Source organism: Macrosteles quadrilineatus, unplaced genomic scaffold (assembly GCF_028750875.1).
Source record: "Macrosteles quadrilineatus isolate MER2022 unplaced genomic scaffold, UCM_ALF_1.0 Scaffold_2__2_contigs__length_208266976, whole genome shotgun sequence".
Classification (NCBI taxonomy): Eukaryota; Metazoa; Arthropoda; class Insecta; order Hemiptera; family Cicadellidae; genus Macrosteles; species Macrosteles quadrilineatus.
The window spans coordinates 80,167,518-80,189,900 of NW_026542595.1; the positions used below are offsets into that span (position 1 = coordinate 80,167,518).

Below are 22,383 nucleotides of genomic sequence, written 5' to 3' on the forward strand. Positions count from 1 at the left end.
TCCACCTGTCATGTTGTGATGAGATGTACAGCAACACGTCATCCAACTTATGTTCATGCTGCCAGATTAATTGCTGTAATTACTCTACCACTGTAGTTGGCATGAGATCCATCTGTCATGTCGTGATGAGATGTGCAGCAACACGTCATCCAACTTGTGTTCATGCTGCCAGATTTATTGTTGTAATTACTCTAACACTGTAGTTGACCTACAATCCACCCGTCATGTCGTGATGAGATATGCAGCAACACGTCATCCAACTTGTGTTCATGCTGCCAGATGTATTGTTGTAATTACTCTAACACTGTAGTTGACCTACAATCCACCCGTCATGTCGTGATGAGATATGCAGCAACACGTCATCAAACTTGTGTTCATGCTGCCAGATGTATTGTTGTAATTACTCTACCACTGTAGTTGACCTGAGATCCACCTGTCATGTTGTGATGAGATGTACAGCAACACGTCATCCAACTTATGTTCATGCTGCCAGATTAATTGCTGTAATTACTCTACCACTGTAGTTGGCATGAGATCCATCTGTCATGTCGTGATGAGATGTGCAGCAACACGTCATCCAACTTGTGTTCATGCTGCCAGATTTATTGCTGTAATTACTCTACCACTGTAGTTGACCTGTGATCCATCTGTCATGTTGTGATGAGATGTGCAGCAACACGTCATCCATCTTGTGTTCATGCTGCCATATTTATTGTTAAAATTACTCTACCACTGTAGTTGGCCTGAGATCCACCCGTCATGTCGTGATGAGATATGCAGCAACACGTCATCCAACTTGTGTTCATGCTGCCAGATGTATTGTTGTAATTACTCTAACACTGTAGTTGACCTACAATCCACCCGTCATGTCGTGATGAGATATGCAGCAACACGTCATCAAACTTGTGTTCATGCTGCCAGATGTATTGTTGTAATTACTCTACCACTGTAGTTGACCTGAGATCCACCTGTCATGTCGTGATGAGATGTGCAGCAACACGTCATCCAACTTATGTTCATGCTGCCAGATTAATTGCTGTAATTACTCTACCACTGTAGTTGGCATGAGATCCATCTGTCATGTCGTGATGAGATGTGCAGCAACACGTCATCCAACTTGTGTTCATGCTGCCAGATTTATTACTGTAATTACTCTACCACTGTAGTTGGCCTGAGATCCACCTGTCATGTCGTGATGAGATGTGTAGCAACACGTCATCCAACTTGTGTTGATGCTGCCAGATTTATTGTTAAAATTACTCTACCACTGTAGTTGACCTGTGATCCACCTGTCATGTCGTGATGAGATGTGCAGCAACACGTCATCCAACTTGTGTTCATGCTGCCAGATTAATTGCTGTAATTACTCTACCACTGTAGTTGACCTGTGATCCACCTGTCATGTCGTGATGAGATGTGCAGCAACACGTCATCCAACTTGTGTTCATGCTGCCAGATTAATTGCTGTAATTACTCTACCACTGTAGTTGACCTGTGATCCACCTGTCATGTCGTGATGAGATGTGCAGCAACACGTCATCCAACTTGTGTTCATGCTGCCAGATTAATTGCTGTAATTACTCTACCACTGTAGTTGACCTGTGATCCACCTTTCATGTCGTGATGAGATGTGCAGCAACACGTCATCCAACTTGTGTTCATGCTGCCAGATTAATTGCTGTAATTACTCTACCACTGTAGTTGACCTGTGATCCACCTGTCATGTCGTGATGAGATGTACAGCAACACGCATCCAACTTGTGTTCATGCTGCCATATTTATTGTTAAAATTACTCTACCACTGTAGTTGACCTGAGATCCATCTGTCATGTCGTGATGAGATGTACAGCAACACGTCATCCAACTTGTGTTCATGATGCCATATTTATTGTTAAAATTACTCTACCACTGTAGTTGACCTGAGATCCATCTGTCATGTCGTGATGAGATGTACAGCAACACGTCATCCAACTTGTGTTCATGCTGCCATATTTATTGTTAAAATTACTCTACCACTGTAGTTGGCCTGAGATCCACCCGTCATGTCGTGATGAGATGTACAGCAACACGTCATACAACTTGTGTTCATGCTGCCATATTTATTGTTAAAATTACTCTACCACTGTAGTTGACCTGAGATCCACCTGTCATGTTGTGATGAGATGTGCAGCAACACGTCATCCATCTTGTGTTCATGCTGCCAGATTTATTGTTGTAATTACTCTACCACTGTAGTTGACCTGAGATCCATCTGTCATGTCGTGATGAGATGTGCAGCAACACGTCATCCATCTTGTGTCCATGCTGCCAGATGTATTGTTGTAATTACTCTACCACTGTAGTTGACCTGTAATCCACCTGTCATGCTGTGATGAGATGTGTAGCAACACGTCATCCAACTTGTGTTCATGCTGCCAGATTTATTGCTGTAATTACTCCACAACTGTAGTTGACCTTAATTCTGCCTGTAAGGTGTAAATTTGAACCTAACGTAACGGAATTATTTAATACGTGTAAAATGTTGTTTCTATCACATTGATATTATCGTTTACTCGGTGTATTATTTAACCGTGTCTGTCTACTTCGTTATTTATAAAAAGGTGACCGTCCTAGTCAAATTTGAAGTAATTAGAAAATGTATTAGTTACATTAGACATGGAACCCTATAAAAACCTTTACAATAAGTATAACAATAAACAAAGCTACCAAATTATCTTAAAATACACACAACTTTACAAATACGTTTACCCCACCATAAGAATTATGTATTTTTGGTATTTAACTGCTGGACACACGAAAATAGTTTGTGATAACTTTGTGTATTTGCAAGGATATAACGAGGGATCTTGCAATTTATTATTTAAAAAGTATCAAATGCTTATATTAGATTTGCACATAGTAAAACTACGAGAGGGTTTGTTGTGTGTTATTTTACTCGCGGATAGTGTTTCAGAATAACTCTTGCCATAAATCAATGCATCTTCAACAGAAAGCACAATATTTTGTCCGTCACCTCTGCTGAAGGTCAACCAGGTTAATTGCCTTTAGTCATGCCATGGCAGAGTTAAAGTGCCTTTGTCAACATGTTTTACTTAAGTTATTTTCCCGGTTAATTTTTTTTATGTTTCAACACTGTATTAGTAGATATTTTATATAATATGTAAGCTACGTCATGTTTTCTTTAAAAGCAAACTTCAACTTACAAAATCCATTCCAGGGCCAACCCAAGACCATAAAATACATTTTAATGTTCAAGATTGGATCTCTTCAACAAACAAATTACCAGGGAAATAACTGACTGGTAACTAGTTGAAATGTGTTTGATTTCGTAGACTAATAGGTCAAAAACAATTTACTCGATCGTCAAATTCTCAAAAGAAATCTCGAGAAAAAAATAGTTGGTTCCTTGTAAACAGTTTCGACTTAAAAGATCATAAGAAAGGATTCTTGTTATCAAAAACACTCTTTAAGAGTATCTCTAGCAAAGTTTTCTAATGTTACACAATTTTAATTGGTAATGTTGTTTTTATAGCTTGAAAAAATAATGCACAAATAGTCCAAACACAAATACTGACAATGGATAAATTACACAGCTTATAAGGACTCAATTTCAGGTGAACCATATTTGTTAGCGAGTGCAAGATTCAAGAGTGCCGAAATTAAAACAGTATCTATATCCCCGGGGGAGCACACAAATAACCCTCTGTTTATGATGAACAATGCAGTTTACATAAACGTGAAATAGCGATCTCGTCGTCAAAACAAATATTAGTGTTGGGCTGCAATATGGCTGTTTTAAATATGACAGACAGTGGCATCAAGGGATGTTGCAGTTGTCACGTTTAAACTCGGCAGAGTAATTGTAATGCTTCAAATCACCCGCAAACAATTCCAGGAAACCGATGATGCTTTAATCAACAGCTTGAAAATACGTAGTTGTACGAATTTACCTAAACATTGTGCATTCCGTGTTAAAACAACTTCAACTATCACATGTCAACGATTCGTGACGAGCCTTACTCGATATCTGTCTTTATGCAGATCAATAGTAACCTGGTTCGGGTGTAATCAAGTGTATTTGTCTTGAAAGCCCTGATACAGCGTTAGCGTTGTTTGTCAGCAGATTTATAACGAATTTGATCGCTGTATCCACCCCCTCCCCTCCCCTCCCGCACTTTCAGCGATGCCAAGCTACGTTTCTTGCCGCCGCCTAAGCCCGAACTGTCTCCAATGATAAATGTGTTTTTCTACTATTTGTTTTGGTGTCAACGAACAGCGCCCAGTTATATATCTACTTACAGATCGGTGTCTTGCACAACCGTTTCCCGCTCCAATAAAGATCTTCGTCGAGATCTTTAAATGCTTACCTTTTTACCAAGGAGCTTTATTCTTTGAATGAATATTCACAAGCAAGTAATTTGTTTTTCACTAAATAAACTTACAACTTTTTTGATAAGCTGAGTTTATTTTGTTTCTCAATATTTTATTAAGGTAAATCATAAAAAGGATGTACCTGACTGTCCGGGCTCATATAAAAAAATAAACTAAATAGGCTTAACTATTGCATAAATATAATCCAAGTAGGCCTACAGAAATCGTGGTTATTTTATGGCCTTCTAAAATGTGAGAGAAAACTTTGAAAAGTAATCGATGGCTTACCGCCTGGCAACAATAAGAAAAACCTATAAGACCTCTATATCTTTTTCCCTGTGTTTTACTCTGTTTACACTTTAAGGTAGTAACTGGTCCAACACACTTCTGATTAGGTTTAAATCAAATGTATCAGCTTAGGAATTACATGATACCACTGATATAATATTACAATCGATCTTAATGCTAAAACCTTTTGTACGGTTGCTTCAAAGGACTAAATTTATTATTTTACTTTTTTCACCATGATGCAAAGCAGGGATATAGACAGTAACTCTGGTAATAAACTGAATCTATATGATAATTTAGTCACCTCATTCTCGTTCAACTAGTAAATTCATTATGAATATCCGGGGCACTGTATTGCTTCATAGCGGCATATAAACCTTAAATATAAATAACAAACAAAATATAATCCGAAGTCCCCGAGCAAACCTACGCGCCGTAGTTAGTTGTTACTGAGAAAGCTAAACCAGTGCATTCGTTATACGAAAGTAATGGGACACTGATGAAAACAACGATACATTCCCTACGTTTCATACGCTGAAATAACGCCGCATATAATTTGCTTACACAAGCAGAACTTGAGGGGGTTTGACCACCCATTATTTTGGTTTTTGTTGTAATGCACAGTATATCAGTATATAATTATATATATTTATGAAAATATAAGGGATTTGCACAAAGATAACAACGGAATAGTATACAGTAATATATATATTTGTTTCTGCGTTATTGATGCCCTGTAATAAGTAATATGTATTTTTTAGCAAAATATTTGGAAGCATATAATATTATGTAAACATATCAAGAACATATCTTCGAGAATTTAAATGACTCTTCCAACTACTGTTGCTCATATTTATAATATCATAGCAATCCTTGCCTGATTTTTGCCTTTAGGATAGGGCTAGCCTGACCTAATAAGCCACCTGAACAATAGGTACTGTATTGAGGGTTTTGGAACAGAATTTTTTACTTTTGTAGTGTAAACTATTTTTCTAATTCCTTTTGTATGAACATTAATCTAAAAGGATCCGAGTCACCTAATCCCTGTAAAAGTCCTCCTTTCCCATCCTGTGACTTATGACAAGGTTTAGTGAGAAATTTAAGCCAATAACTAAATAATAAAATTGAAGGACCAATCCAAGTAGGCCTACAGTACCTTCTGACGCATCATACAATGCAGCATTGTCTATGCATCCCTCGTCTCTCGATGATCTCATATTACCGTATCATATACTTGTATCAATGTCTCACTGGACATCTACAGCTTAGATAGTAACTCAGCTTCCAGACCTGATTGTCAACATGTTGAAAGGATATGACGTTGTGCTTATTGTCTTGGCAACAACCATTATCAATTTCACTATATCTAAATACACTGCTGTACTTGAATTTCATACTATTTTTGTTTGCACAAATTAAATGCTACTATCTTAGACACAGCAGGAGGCTAAGATTCTATAAACAGTATTTAAATATCATACAGTTTGGAACTCATGCTTAAGAAAATGTTTGCTGCATATTTGGTTTTACGTTAAACCCGACCTACCAGTATCGTACTAATTTATTCAGTTTAAGGTAAACTTTTCGATAAAATATTTCGTATGATTATTTCGTTAACACTAAAATTTAACTCTCACACTGTCTTGTGCCTTATGTTTATTAAATATCAATGTTATATAGTAGTTGAAAATCCATAAAAATGTGGGTTAGTATTGGAAATAAACAATGTTGACGAACCCTTTTCACAAGTAGTCCTTTGAGTAAACAAGAATAGTTGATATTGTCTGTATAGTTAACTCTTTAAATCAACCAATCGCAGCTGAAAAATAGGGTTGTAGATCCTTCGATACTAATATGTTTTACCATAAAGAATCCAACCAATGAAACCATAACCTATATAGTCTCATTAACAGCGTGATATAAATTTAGGATTAATATTTCAATTTAGGATGATTTGCAAATTTTTAAACTATAATATCTAAAAGTTGTGGTTACAAGCATGGGAAAAACATTTCACAGTTAGTTATATAAACTCTATATAAAATTTTAATTAGCTAATTCATAACTGTTTGATTGTTCGCTGATGTTAATGCTGATGTATTTAGATTGATTACTCCATTTAACCTAGATTGTGTGTTACAGGTAAGCGGAGATACAAGTTGACTGCGATATTCAGTTTGGTAAGTCAATTAGACGAACCACGATAAATATTTAATAGTGTGACCATTGTAATATAGACCCCCTGTATTTTAAAATTTTGAATCTTCAGAAGAATACATGTGGGGATGCAGCTATATGTATATTAATTCAAAAATATGATATAAATTTGGTTAAAAGAAAACTGGGTTTTGGCCATCCTTTAATAGCTTATTTACTACTAGGACGAGGTGTTTCTTAGTTTTACAATGCAACAACCATTTATATGACACAAATACTGGTGATTACCGTATTTTCCAAAACTATATCTCCATTTAGATGAGGACGTGCTATGACGTAGTTTAACCCAAAATAAAAACGAAGTGGGATGATCTATGTGATTTCGTTACCGAGTAAAACCAGCTGTTTCTTTAGACAAAATTAGTAATTAAAAAATCAGCAGAGTTTTGAACAGTTAAAAAGCCATTGGCTTTTCTCAGCGTTAAACTGTGCTCTTCTGATTACTAAGCAAGCACAGACATTTTTATGTAAGACGAGTGTTTCTAGACCTACTGATCTTGTAGCTTTTCAAATTAGTTTATAAACAATCTATGTATTGTAGTAGAAACGGTATATTCTGTAAAAAAACCCAATAACCTGCTTGCCGCACTTGATGCAGCCTGATCGTAGTTATTTCGCTCCAGAAGGCACACTCGGCCCCATGCCCACTTATTTATTTCTCCCTTAGTTTATTATTAACGGTCTTTGAAGCTCACCCTTTCCCAACCCTCCAACGCCAATGTGGTGGGAAATTTCCCTAAAACACTTTTAATGCGTGCGAAGGTCACTTTTACACTCCGGCAGAGTTTTAAGCACCCCTGTGGTGTCAAATAATTACATTTCGCTCTCTTTGAGCCTAAAAGTGTGAAATAAATTGAAAGAATTACCTTTAAACGTGTCTTTTCTGTAAAAGAAAAAAATGTTATTCCCTTTAAAATTTATTTACATATCAAATTTGATTAAGTTATTAAATCACTATGTTGTTTATATTTTGAAGTATCTTTGATTGTACTCTACTTTAAAATAGGTAAAGCTAAAATGTGACAAATTCATTTTCTTAGTGTTGTATCAAGAATTCTACTTTACTGAAACCGTATTCTAAATAACGATTTGTTATTTATTGTCTGCTAATCATAGCATTTGCCAATGAACGATGAACATAGCTAAGTTCGTCGCTTGGCACATCCCTATCCCTATTCGTTGCCCTAAACACAGTGGTTTGCACTTAGTATTCGGCAACCCAACATTACAAGTCTGTTTTACTGAATATTGTTTGACTAACGATTGTTAATTCAACTTTTAATATATCAACTTAAATAAATATTTCGAATCTATGAGTGTGTTGAAGCCCATCTTTTAACACCTCATTACATGGTTAACGCTGGTTTTATGTTTCACGCCTTCAATACAATGTATATGGCATTACTATCAAACAGATAGATGGAGCGAGCTGGTCTAGTGGTTGGAGCGCGGGACTCCGGTTCTTAGGGTCCCTGGTTCATATCCCGCCAAATCACCAATGGATAATGCCATAACCCCTAGGTCTAGCCTGAAGTAATGTGAAAAACAATTCCGGGCTCGTGCCTAACGTTCAAGGAAAAAACTGAAAAAAAGAAACAGATAGGTCTATACAGAATAAAGAGGTCAAATATTAATCAGAGCAAGTTCGAAATGGTCTGCATAAGTACTGTTTTTAAATAATTATTTTTAAACTTTTTAAGACAACTTCAAACAACTAAAGTACTGAGAATTTGTTTCTGTTTCGTACATATTATTACACAAATATTCGGAGAAATTTATTTTATTTGACCAGTAAAGCCACGTTTTCCAACCCAACTTTCAAACCCTCAAGATAGACAAGCTTCGGAAACACAAAATGAGGAAAACTCTACTAATTATTTTGCGTGTTGACCAAGTTTGACCGAATATATTTCTCTTTGGGTTTTCAGTTGAGATAAAATGTTTTTCACGTGATTTATAACAAAAACATAATCACAGTGCGGCATTTGTGTCGTGTTGCTATGAGCTAATGAGACAAATAAATCAGATTGTATATCACGCACGGTCAAGGCCTTCTGTACAAAAACATTCAGTTATCTTGTATGTGGGGTGTTAGTATATAACAGCAATGCATATAAAAAGTCTGGTCTTTGACTAGTAAATCAGATATTGGGGTTTATAAGTGATTTCAGGGGTCACTGTACCTCACCTGTCATAGCATTGGTTTTTGTTTCTTTATCACTTGTTAAAACCTATTTTGATACTTATGCTACTAAATTTTCACAATCCCTTCATTTGGACCAACTTTAATGCTATGATACGTTTTTTTACCTTCCAGATGACGTATTTATAACTCGAATATAAGGATGATTAAAAAAAAATAATAATTATAGGTATAAAAAAATATTTTTAAAAAGCATTTTAAAATTAAATTTTTAACTATTCCCTTAAATAGCAGTCATTGTAACCAGCGAACGTAATAAATAATATTGGCGTTTTTTTATGATAGGAAACGGTTCATTAATGCTTTAGTATGTTTTAATTGAGAGGGAATCATTACATTTATTGACATTTTGTTTACATAACTTGCTATTTACATTATCTTTCTTAAGAAGTTTTCTTGGTGAAACACTCAATTGTTTATCAAAATCCTCACTACTCAGGAAACAGGTTGTAACAATGTTTTAATAGATTTTAAATACATGTATTCAGGTTTTCAAATAATGCATTTATTTGAGGATATTTATTGCTTCGGTTAGTGTTAAATACACAATTCTCAACATATCTACACTCAATCGATTTGACAACTGTAATAGCACAGCATAGTGTTTACATTGTAGGAACTTTTGCCAAATCTCGCAAATAATAGCTAAATGTGTTCGACTGACGGGTTTAGAGGGACGCGGGTATTTTTCTGACAGCTGTAAATAACGACAAATTGAGCGGCCAGTGACATCTGACTGTCCAGGGAAAGGTCTGTTTCGCTTATTTCCGACACGGCAATAAATTAGAACACAACCATGGGCGTTTTACATCAATGGGAAACGAGGCAGAGAGAGTGTGGGGTGAGTAGTGGAATACATACATGATCCTGGAAATATGCAATGTTATTGTCAAACAGCTGCTAGAGGTCATCGATCAGATATAGTAACTCAATTGAAATAATTGACGTATTAAATAATACATATCAAAACTTTTAAGGAAGATTTTTTGTCCTAGGACAATAGGCACCAGTCCGAAGTCCTTTTTTCATATTACTTCAGGCTAGACCTAGGGGTTACGGCATTATCACGATAAAATCCATTGGTGATTTGGCGGGATTTGAACCCGGGGCCCCAGGAACCGGAGTCCCGCGCTCTAACCACTAGACCAGGATTCAAGTAACTTAGGACCATGGTTTAAGTAAGATTGGACGAATAACACATAACAATAATACCACACAAAACCCCTTTGAACTTTATTCTTATAACCAACAACTATGCATGAAGTAAAAGTACTTTACCAAGGTACGGTAATTGTTTTATAAGGTAAAATATTTTTAATGGACACTCTGAAATTACCAAAGTATAAACAAATAATTAAGGTTGGCGGCGATTTAATCACGGCCTCCTCAAGGCGAGCTTTAATGGGCGACTTTCTGTGTTCAAAAGTAAACCTTAAAACTGGGACTAATGATTTGCTCGCTCGCGTTTCCTAAGGCTTCAATATTTATCTTCGGTATTTATTTGTCAGTCAATTATTCCTACTCTCCCACGTTTTTCGTAAGTTGCGCTTTTCTCAGATTTTTGCCAAGTTTCCCAACTCGAGTGCCTCATTATTTCTCTCAGGTTCAGTTTGTCTGCCAAACTCGTCGATCGTCCAATCACAAGTGTTCTCGATATTCTGATGTAAATAACCGACCAACACTCCACACTGCAAGGGCTTGGTCCAACTTTGCTTCGCCTCGTTTCGATTTGTTTCCAAGTACATTATTTCTGTCGACAATGCAACTATTTATTTTGTGGTGGAAATTTTCTGTTCTCCGGATACTTCAGGTTTTATGCTTTGTGTATGGTTTCTTGCTCTGAAGTTGTTTCCAACTCTAGGAGGGCTTCAATTTAACTGTTGGTTGGTAAGATTGTTTTAATACAATGTAAATTTATTATTGATTAAATACTTTTCTTTGCTAACATAAAAGAGGTGTACGACTGCATATTTCACCTGAACTCTAAAGAATGTCATTCAATTTACTAGAAAGAAAAAAACTATTTAAGTCCATAATGTGAAAATTTAGTTTAGCCAATAGAAAGATTTTCGATATATGAAAGAATTGTCATTACAATAATCTTCTTTTGTTAGTGCTAGTTACACAATTTATAACGTTTAGGAAGAGCCATTGACAAAGATTTAGAGTGACCCTTTCATGCATTGAAAGAGCATTTGACAGGCCTCTGGCTGAGGTTAAACGTAAATGATTATCATAATGTCAGGGAATGTCGTGGAAACAAATGCTCAAATATAAAAGGAAGAATGAAGTAGGATTATTTGACTTACACATACCAATTTAACGTATACTGTCCTCGTTTACTTGTTCTTTTTTGTGATTTGGTTATTGTAGCTACTCCCTATTCGCATTACGTATTTACTTTTCATATTATTTAGTGATATGTACAGTTTCATTGTATTCACTAACAAATTGAATTACTGGAAATATTCTGACATTATTTGGGTACAAATATACAAATAAGTTTACAAACGTAACAAAAAAAATAATTTGTATTAAAATCTTTATTTTTAATTGTGTTTATAAACTTTGGTGAAGTAATTAATTACACTTAGTACTAAAATGTAATTACGTAGTTGATGCGAGTAGGCTCTTCAATAGAAGTAAATTGGTTGAAATTGAACGCTAGAATAAAGTCGAATGAAGTTGCTCCACGTTGTTGAAGACTTGAATAGAAAACTTTATTCAAGTTGTTTCCTCTAATTGCGGTCCAAGTTATTCAATCAGCGGAACCACGCCAGCTGATCAATCGCTCAGGCAATGATTGATGGGAGAATATCACGGCTTTTTGTACTTTTGTCACCTTACATTTTAAACGTACCGATGTTGGAAAAAAATATTAATATTAGTAGCCATGTAAAACTTACAAAAATTAAATAACTTTAACGACAAAAATGTTTTACATGTACAGATTTATATGTAGAAACTGTCTTGAAAAAATCTTTATTTAGTTGATGGTCTGAACATTTATTCAACTTAGATATTAAATTTGTTTTGATCCATAAGAATTATTTTAAAGCTAAAATGAAATACCATCTGATAGTTTCTTTGTAAAATATTTTCGATCTACTGTACTGTAAACTTATCTGTACACTTTGCTGTCTATTAAAAACTATTTCTATTTCACTGTTTTTATTGCCTCATAACCAAGGTTGCTAATTATAATTTAAAAATACAATATTACTCACTAAATGCTTTATTCGTCAATTAACTATGAAGACATTATCACAGTCTTAGACCAAGTGTGATAGTTTTAAGCTGATTACAATAAGCCATATCGTAGTGTTATAAACTTATGTTATAAACTGTGAAGGAAGACACAGACCTAAGACACGTCATGCAGTGGAAGATAAACGATAAAGGAAGACCGTCGTGGCAGGATATTGCTCCATTGTCTAAAAACGTCAAGACCTACTGGGAGCAGTGGAACTCGATTTTAATGGAAGAAGGAGTTTTGAAGCGAGTCGTCGAATCGGAGGAAGGAGGGCACCGAAAACTCCAACTATTAATCCCAAGGAAGAGGGTTCCTGAAGTGCTAAGGGAAGTGCACGATGGAATTTCTGGAGGCCATCTAGGGGTGCATCGTACACTGGTGAAAGTAAGGGAGCGCTTCTACTGGGCTAATCAGAAAGACGACGTCATAGACTGGTGCAGAAGGTGTGCGACCTGCGCAGCATCAAATGGCCCTGTCAACAAACGAAAAGCCCCTATGAGGAAATACAACGTAGGTGCCCCGTTTGAGCGCATCGCCATTGACGTAGCAGGACCGTTCCCCATGTCCGATTCTGGAAATAGATTTATTTTGGTTGCAATGGATTACTTCAGCAAATGGGTAGAGGCCTATGCATTGCCTAACCAGGAAGCGGTAACAGTTGCAGATATATTAATCAAGGAAATGGTGAGCAGATTTGGCGTCCCGCTCGAACTTCATTCTGACCAAGGAAGAAATTTTGAGTCAGCGGTATTCTCTAGAATGTGTGAAGTTCTTGGTATCCGGAAGACTCGAACAACACCTCTTCATCCACAGTCAGATGGCATGGTAGAGCGCATGAACAGGACGATGGGGAGATACCTGTCAAAAGTTGTCTCCGATCATCAGCGGGACTGGGACCAATACCTGCACCTGTTCCTACTTGCGTATAGGAGTTCGGTCAACGAAACCACCGGCCAGACTCCAGCCAACGTAGTTTTCGGCCGAGAGCTCCGTCTTCCATGCGACCTGCAGTATGGTTTGAAGCCAGACGAATGTGTGGTTGGCGAGGATTACGTATCCAATCTGCGGAAGAGGATGGACGAGATACACGAGAAAGTCCGTCGCAACATATCTGGAGCAAGCGACAGGATGAAGGAGAGGTACGACGTGAAAGCCGAGAAAGGAGGGTTCACACCTGGAGACCTTGTGTGGCTTCACAACCCCCGAAGGCGTCGTGGATATTCGCCAAAACTCCAGAACTCGTGGGAAGGACCTTATGAAGTTATTTCCCGTCTAAATGACGTCATCTACCGGATTAAAAAGCAACCAAATGGCAAACCCAAAATAGTCCATTTCAACAGGCTTGCACCCTACAAAGGAGATCATGGCCAACAAGATGAACAACAAGCTCGCAACATCTCAACCGAACCAAGAGACGTCGTGCCCGAGGAACGTGGAAAGGCGGAATTGAAACTGTTGTATAAGGACCTCTTCACCTTGCCAGTGGATTATGCCTTGGCCCACTGCGTAGCAGAAGACCTGAGAGCGTCGCGAGGTATAGCCACAGTCTTCAGGAAAAAGTTTGGAGGGACTGAAGATCTTGAGCGTCAGAGACCCGCCATTGGCACCACCCTTCACCTGAAGCGCAATGGACAGCATTTGTTCTACCTCGTTACGAAGGAAGCGTCAAGCCAGAAGCCCTCCTACGAATCGTTGAAGAAAAGCCTGCAAGACCTGCGAGACAAACTTCTTCAATTTGGAATCAAAAAGCTTGCTATTCCAAGGCTGGGATGTGGTTACGACGGACTGGAATGGAAGATTGTAAGAAATATGGTGCAGGAACTTTTCGAGGACACTGGCATCGACATTGTGGTCTGCGTATTCAACCCGTGGGGGACCGGAAACATTGGTCCAGAAGATCTCAACCTTCGAGAGAAATCTGTTCTGGGGCAGAACAGTCTTAAGGAGGGGGTAGTGTTACAAGTCAGGAGCCCCGCGCAACAATAGCCAGGCGCCGTCTCAAAAGGGTTGTTTGTTTACACGGGTTTCTTCGAACACACCACTGATAGACAATAGACCCATGTCAACGGACTACCTCAATAGGGGCCCTAGAACCTTCTACACTTCTACGGCGTAAACACCTTTGTCTAGGCTACCAGGGGTCTCCAGAATGTTCCACGGCAAACTTATATAAGGGACCGTCTTCCGGCACACGGCAGTTGAGTTGAGCCTTCCGAGAATCGTCGCAGCAAGCGCCCGTCGGTGTTAGTGACCAGTGCTAGTGCTAGTGGCAGTGACAGTGTAGTGACGGTGTAGATACAGTGTAGTGACACTAGTGACAGTGTAGTGACAGTGTTGTAACAGAAGTAGTGATAAATCCTGTAGAGGCTAGCTGTAAGTAGAAACGTTGTAAATTAGAATAGGCATTAGCTAGGTTTAGATAGGGTTAGTTAGGTGTTAGGAAATTGTAATTATTGTAAATACAGAATATTAGTGTAAATAAAATAGCTATTATAAAATCGCCAAGTTTTTATTGTAAAGAACCCGTTAAGCCCGCAACAATATGTTCTTATAATCGTTTGATATAAAATGTGGTGACCCAACGGTTTTATTTATAATATTTTATTTATTTGTATTAATCAGCTATGTTTATGAAACTACTCGTAATAAAACTACTGATAAAGAGTTATATTTGTAAAACAAACACACAATTATATCAGAATGTATCCAAATTCAACTGTTGAATAATACAGGTCTAATATATAACTTTCTCCGACGAATTAATGAAACACAGAGCTTTAATTGACGATAAGCTAGATGATTAATCAACATCAGTCCAAGATATTATTCTTTGAAATATTAGATTTTAATTTTTGCTTAATTTAGCTGTCTCTAATAATCGCAGCTCCTTTATTTGGAGCAAGCTGGCGTCAATAGCCCAATCTCTATTCAAATTCTATCCAGATTATTGGCATTTTCATAAATAATCAGAACAGAGCAATTGGTTCCATATTATAAGTAATTTCAAAAGCAATTAGCGTTGGGAATCAGTTTTGCCCGTAATATAAACCAAGGGAAATTTAGTCCAAATTTAAATTACTCAAATTATTAACCAACTTAGTGGCTTACGGGCTGTTAATTGTGTAGGGGAATACAATGAAAACGTGTATCAAATAATTGGTTGTTAACCAACTTATCGTTTCTCTTTGTACTTTCTAAACCTTTATTTAGGATAAAAAGAAAATTCACGGACAAGTTTGGTCGATGGTATATTCGAAACGAGTAATGATATAGGAAACACACGAGAGGGAAAGTTTGGCAGACCTGTGGGATTTTGGTCATTGGTTAGCACGGATATAACAATGAATTGATCTGCCTCCGTGTGTATGAGGAAAACTGAAGCACATTGGTGATTTATAATCTTACATGAAGTATGATACAATAGTCTTATTTAAAATAAAATCATCAAAATACAGGAATTCAGTTTAAACAAAATGCAAATTTGATTCTCATTAATTTTTCACTAATTTTTCAACCGTTGTTTATTTTGCTTGACGGAATAAATGTGTCAAAACAATTATGTAGTCTAAAAATACCCCCACTGCAGCAAACCTGCAGACTAAGCGAATTTCCATTTGCCTGATTGGATTATCAAAAAAATCTATTTAATAATAAAAGTACCCAGGTTTACTGCTGCTGGGTGTGTTTTTTAGTAAAATATTAATGGATTAGTATAAAATAAAAAATAATAATTTTCCGTGATTGATCAAAATTATCCTGAAAGTTCAAAATTATCCATAAACAAGCTAACTACAGCAGTTAACTTTTTCTCCATAAGAATATAGAATACTAATTTTAATTTTACAATTTTTGAATTTTCTCCGTACCCAATAATTGTTTAAAACCCCTTCAATATACTACTTTTTTAAGCTCTTTGAAACTGTTTAAGATGGTTTATATTGCTGAACTCTGTCTAAGGGGTCATTGTTTTAATCATGCCAAATCACCTAAGAAGTTCCATTATGTAATAACGTGCCCCGTGATTCATAATTAATCTTGAGCTGTTTTTCAACTAAGTTATTAATAATTGAAGTGAGTGTCTTCATGTTTGAAATCTTTCTCTACGAAAAGCCTTTATAAGTGCGTATCTTACATTTTATTATTCCCATTAATTTCATTCGTAGTTAACGAATTCCACTTTACAGAAGACTTATAAAATATGACAACATTCCGCTGGCCAATCCAACTAATGCTTCAGAGAGGAGGTTGGAAATGGTCGCATCTCATCGTTATACACACATTTTACTTAATAGTTTCATCTTATATCTCAGAGTTTGTCCATTACATTTAACTGTTTACATTCACAGAACTATCAGTCAGATAATGGACTTGCCATTAATTAACACAAATAAATACTACTTGATGTTAGGAATAGTGACTTTTCATGTTGCATGAGCAGCATAGTTGTCATAGATAAAGTGATTAGAAATGGAAATTCATGAAAAAAAGAAAATTAAATGAAAATCCTTCTTTATTGAGGCGAACGGATTCTTTATTCATCAAGTGCAGGTATAAAAAAATAGTTTGCACAACGTGTTTCTTAAAGGATGGGTTTTTTTAATAATTTACATAATCATACATGCATTTTATCTTTAAAGATAGATCACAATAGTTAAGATATAATATGTATAGTTAATACGTCCATTAATTAATTAAATCAAATCATAGAACCATAAGTTGATAGCCAATCTTTATAATTGTTTTTAAAATTAGATGAAAAAATGATTAGATGAAAATTAGATGAACTTTTCCGTTATTTAATTTTGATAAATGCAGGCTACAATAAATTTAGGGCAGATCTAGTTCTGTTTATAAATTGTTAATGGTTTCTGCAATTGATTTATTAACTTGTTCAGTTGTTTTACATTGTTCGTACTGTATTTGTGTACGGTAGGTATATGTAGGTTACAATAGTTTAAGAGCAGTGTTTGCATTAACTATTTTAATTTAGTTTTTATTAAATTATATTTATTAATATTTTTTTTTAAATTGCGTTTTCCAGAATTTAACTCTGTGCTTGTTCAGTACAAGTTATGTTCCGGCTAAAGTAGTTCAAACATGTTGTTAACAATCCAATGTATATACATTTTATAACAACCCCCTCTTACAACATTGTTTCAATTTCAATAATTTACTAGTACAAAACAAAAAGATGTAGAATTTAGCAAACATGTTTCATCACGAGCTTAAGTTTCTTCAAATTAATAAAAAATGAATGCAAGTTTAATCAAGTAAAGTTCACTAACTCATGCAATGTCTAGTTTCTTTACCGATAGTTTCCAAGACTTTTATATTAGTTGCAGTAACGCATCATGTAAGTCTTAGTATTACTATGAATTGGGATGTAGCTGTAGTGTGTCGGATATTAGTTGTCAAGTTATAAAATCTGAAACTTTACTCAAAAAAGACTTTTTAGCAGTTAAGAAGGCATTCAAAATATTAATAATGGTATTTGTTACATTAACCAATATTAGCAAAATCTTTTGGAGTTGAAACTAAAATACCAAACACTGTTTGACACTTGTTTCACCTTTAAATTTAACTGTATTTTCAATATTTAATTATTCAATATACATAATCAGAACATGTTTAGCCTCTGGATCAACATAATCATATAAAATAGTATTTTATAGGAAGACTATTCTAATAGATGTTCATTATTCGAATTTGCTCCGATGGTTAACCACAGAATGCTGCAACACAACTGCTCTATTCCCAAGGTTCTGGCCTGAGTAGTCAGGTACATCCAACAGAATTGCAAAGCCATCTGTTTACAAGTAATTGTGCTATTATATTTGCTAACACCTTTTTCAGAAGGTGATTACTAACATTAGTATTCTTGCAAATTGTTTTTTTTTTACATTTTGTGGTTATTGATTTTATGTGCATTTAACATTTTGAAATTAAATAAACATACTTTTTTAAGAGTCTAGTTTTGGAAGTACTGGCCTATCACCAGTATTTGTGTCTTGTAACAAATAATTGTCAAATTTAAATTGCTTCATTTTAACTGTATTATTTATAAATTAAACTTTAATGTAAATCCACTAGTTGTAGCTGGTCCGGAGGTAGATTTTACCTCTGTCGTCGACGTCGTAGATTCAAATCCCGCCAATCACCAATGGATGTTCGGTTTGTGATAATTTCACGACTTCTGACCCTTAGCCTGAAGTTTTGGGTAAAACTGCCCCAGAATAGCGTCCAAAGATGTGAAGAATGCCCACTAAAAATGGGAATACCCCTAGGATATCCTAGAGTGGGGGTGTTCCATTTGGAATGCCCTTTAAAACTTCACTGTATTTTAATGTGTCAAATCCAAAAATGAAGTCAATTATAGAAGGTATTAATATAATAACAATACATAATGTTTCAATCAGTACATCACCCCTGTTTTGCGCATACAGAAAGCTCCACCAGGTACAGTCACTCCCCCTGCATAGCGTGTTGACGTGAGTAGGGATCCCATTAATCCCTTTGCCGACAAAAGGTTTCACTATCTGTACAAACACACCACAAACAATTAACCTCGCATTGTGTTGCTTAATTAAAAACGATCCCAAATAAGGAAAATCTCGAGTGAGGCGAGGAGTATCGCGCTTTTATGAACAATCCTCGTTTAATATCTAAATTGAATCTCTCTTGTGATAGTAAAGTCGTTTCAGCGGAGTGCTCTTCATAATTAATGGAAAGATATTTGATATTTTAACTGAGTCGGAAGTCAGTAAACATAGCCACCAATTATTGTTGACTATGCTTGCCTGATGGAGGTAAACCTCTTTGTAATTACCTACTTCTGAGGATTTTCATAATAAATGTTTGTGTATCCTGTATTAAATTATATACAGTATAATGAACTTAATATATCTTTTTGATTTATTATTGCTGTAAAATGAAAGATAAATGTTGAGGTATTCAATGTTTAAATTTTGCCAAGGTGGAATCTTAACGAAAATACTATTAAGTAATGATGTATTATTTCGAAGGTAAAGCTAAATTATCAACTTCATGGTTGTATACGGTTCCATGCATGGGTATGGACATGCCAAGTCACCAAGTTTGGGTTCTTTAATATTCGCTCGGTCCCACAAACATGATGTCTCGAAAAATTGCCATCCAGCTACAATTGACTTGACCAAATGATAACATTATTCTGCAATCATAATGTAAATGGTTAAAGGAGGTTTTCAATGATTTCTCAATTTTCACTCGGTCACCGTGCTACCACGCCCTCCTCGCTTATCTGCCGTTCTCCTGCAGATAAGTTCTCGAACTTCTACTTCGCACGCCAACCTAGGTGGGAGATTTTTCACTTATTCTATCGTAAAGTAAATTAATTAGTCTATTTTCGGGTGGGTATCTCACTAGAGTTTAAAGTGCATCCTTCTTTGGTTGTTATATGATTACACCGGTTGGTAATCAACGAGTTACTTCAAGACAGACTCCCTATAGATCATAAGGCATAATCAAACATAGACCCTAGGAGGGGCGAAGATGACGACCCAACATCTGGAAGTCGACCGCGCCTAAATTAAACCGCCTCCATCAATTAGCCTCGCCTAGTTTTTATAGTGTGAAATATTAGTGTTATTTCTGGAGGGTGTCGAACACGTCATCAACTAGGGTGAGCGCAGCTTGCGATTATTGGAAATAAACTCAACAAATCTGTCACAGTATTTGGAATAACATATAAGATTGACTAATAATCAAAATTATGAAACAATAAACCTGAAACAGGAAGGTTTTCAACTATGTTTCCGGTGTAATCAACCTTGTTTAAATTCCACCAGTTTACGAACCATAATTTAAAAAATTACTTCACGTTCATCATTAAAATCATTAAAAGTGTTAAAACATCGTTAAAGAGATTAAAGCGTGCCTAACCGGGGGAGATAATCTTAATTTACCAGTTTGCGTAAATGACGCACTATTGTCGGGCGAACGTAGGGATTGCGTGCGACATGTCGTTCATGAATGGGCGCGATTAAACCGACTGACCTACATTGTCAGGAGAAAGAACACGCATGGCGAATCATATGCAAATGTCGCCGCGATTTAATTACTTAACTTGCGAATTGATCCAATTGGTACGCATACCCTAAAACATAATATTCTATTAGCACAAACATTTTAAACCATGCAAGTTCTTGTGAACTTTTTTAACGATATGTAAATGTTTTGCTTTCCTCAAGTTCTTAACACAGCCAAGGAAAGATACGACTCCGACGTTCTAATCCTTGTTTGATAAGACGAATAACCTGTTAGTGCTTCCACCCTCCGTTATACATTTAACCCTCCTTTACCACTTTGCTAAAACTTTCAAAAGCTCCTTCCCCTTCCAAAACCTCGAACGCTGTATTTAATTATCTCACAGTTTTACTCCAGTGTAGAGGAAGGCTTCTCAGTAACTTACACCGCAGTTTGAGTTCGAGTGCGAGTTTTTACTATATTTCAAACTTTTCAATCGTTCACCGGGAAAATTGTATTCATAAATCCAAGTCGCTTGTTTATCCTAAAACTTAACGACATACTCTTGAATCATCATCAACTATGCTTTATGTTAACGTACCAATAAGCAATAACGTGTGTTTGTATGGATTATACGTTATCAAGTTAATCTGTATATATTCAAGACACGAACATGGTTACAATTTTAAAATCTTAAAAACCTAATCTTCATATTAAAGATGTCTACTGCGATCATTGCAAACGGGCTAATTTTGTTTTGGGATTGTTTTAAAACAATATCGTTGATCATTAAAGTTCTTTTTTTCCAGCATCCAGTTATTACTCCACCACTGAAGTTGTGTTCATGCTACCAGATTTATTGTTGTAATTACTCTACCACTGTAGTTGACCTGTAATCCACCTGTCATGTTGTGATGAGATATGCAGCAACACGTCATACAACTTGTGTTCATGCTGTCAGATTTATTGTTGTAATTACTCTACCACTGTAGTAGACCTGTGATCCACCCGTCATGTCGTGATGAGATATGCAGCAACACGTCATCCAACTTGTGTTCATGCTGCCAGATGTATTGTTGTAATTACTCTAACACTGTAGTTGACCTACAATCCACCCGTCATGTCGTGATGAGATATGCAGCAACACGTCATCAAACTTGTGTTCATGCTGCCAGATGTATTGTTGTAATTACTCTACCACTGTAGTTGACCTGAGATCCACCTGTCATGTTGTGATGAGATGTACAGCAACACGTCATCCAACTTATGTTCATGCTGCCAGATTAATTGCTGTAATTACTCTACCACTGTAGTTGGCATGAGATCCATCTGTCATGTCGTGATGAGATGTGCAGCAACACGTCATCCAACTTGTGTTCATGCTGCCAGATTTATTGTTGTAATTACTCTAACACTGTAGTTGACCTACAATCCACCCGTCATGTCGTGATGAGATATGCAGCAACACGTCATCCAACTTGTGTTCATGCTGCCAGATGTATTGTTGTAATTACTCTAACACTGTAGTTGACCTACAATCCACCCGTCATGTCGTGATGAGATATGCAGCAACACGTCATCAAACTTGTGTTCATGCTGCCAGATGTATTGTTGTAATTACTCTACCACTGTAGTTGACCTGAGATCCACCTGTCATGTTGTGATGAGATGTACAGCAACACGTCATCCAACTTATGTTCATGCTGCCAGATTAATTGCTGTAATTACTCTACCACTGTAGTTGGCATGAGATCCATCTGTCATGTCGTGATGAGATGTGCAGCAACACGTCATCCAACTTGTGTTCATGCTGCCAGATTTATTGCTGTAATTACTCTACCACTGTAGTTGACCTGTGATCCATCTGTCATGTTGTGATGAGATGTGCAGCAACACGTCATCCATCTTGTGTTCATGCTGCCATATTTATTGTTAAAATTACTCTACCACTGTAGTTGGCCTGAGATCCACCCGTCATGTCGTGATGAGATATGCAGCAACACGTCATCCAACTTGTGTTCATGCTGCCAGATGTATTGTTGTAATT

General features: G+C 36.4%; 1 protein-coding gene across 1 annotated transcript in view; it reads right to left on the reverse strand.

Annotated features, from left to right (window-relative positions):
• Positions 1-21,927: 21,927 nt before the first annotated feature.
• The window catches only part of LOC128984478 (fat-like cadherin-related tumor suppressor homolog), a 16,262-nt gene continuing 15,806 nt past the window's right edge, over positions 21,928-22,383 (reverse strand). The window contains exon 10 of the mRNA XM_054403806.1: positions 21,928-21,986. Within this exon, the coding sequence (XP_054259781.1) occupies positions 21,928-21,986 (59 nt within the window). The remainder of the gene's footprint in view (positions 21,987-22,383) is intronic.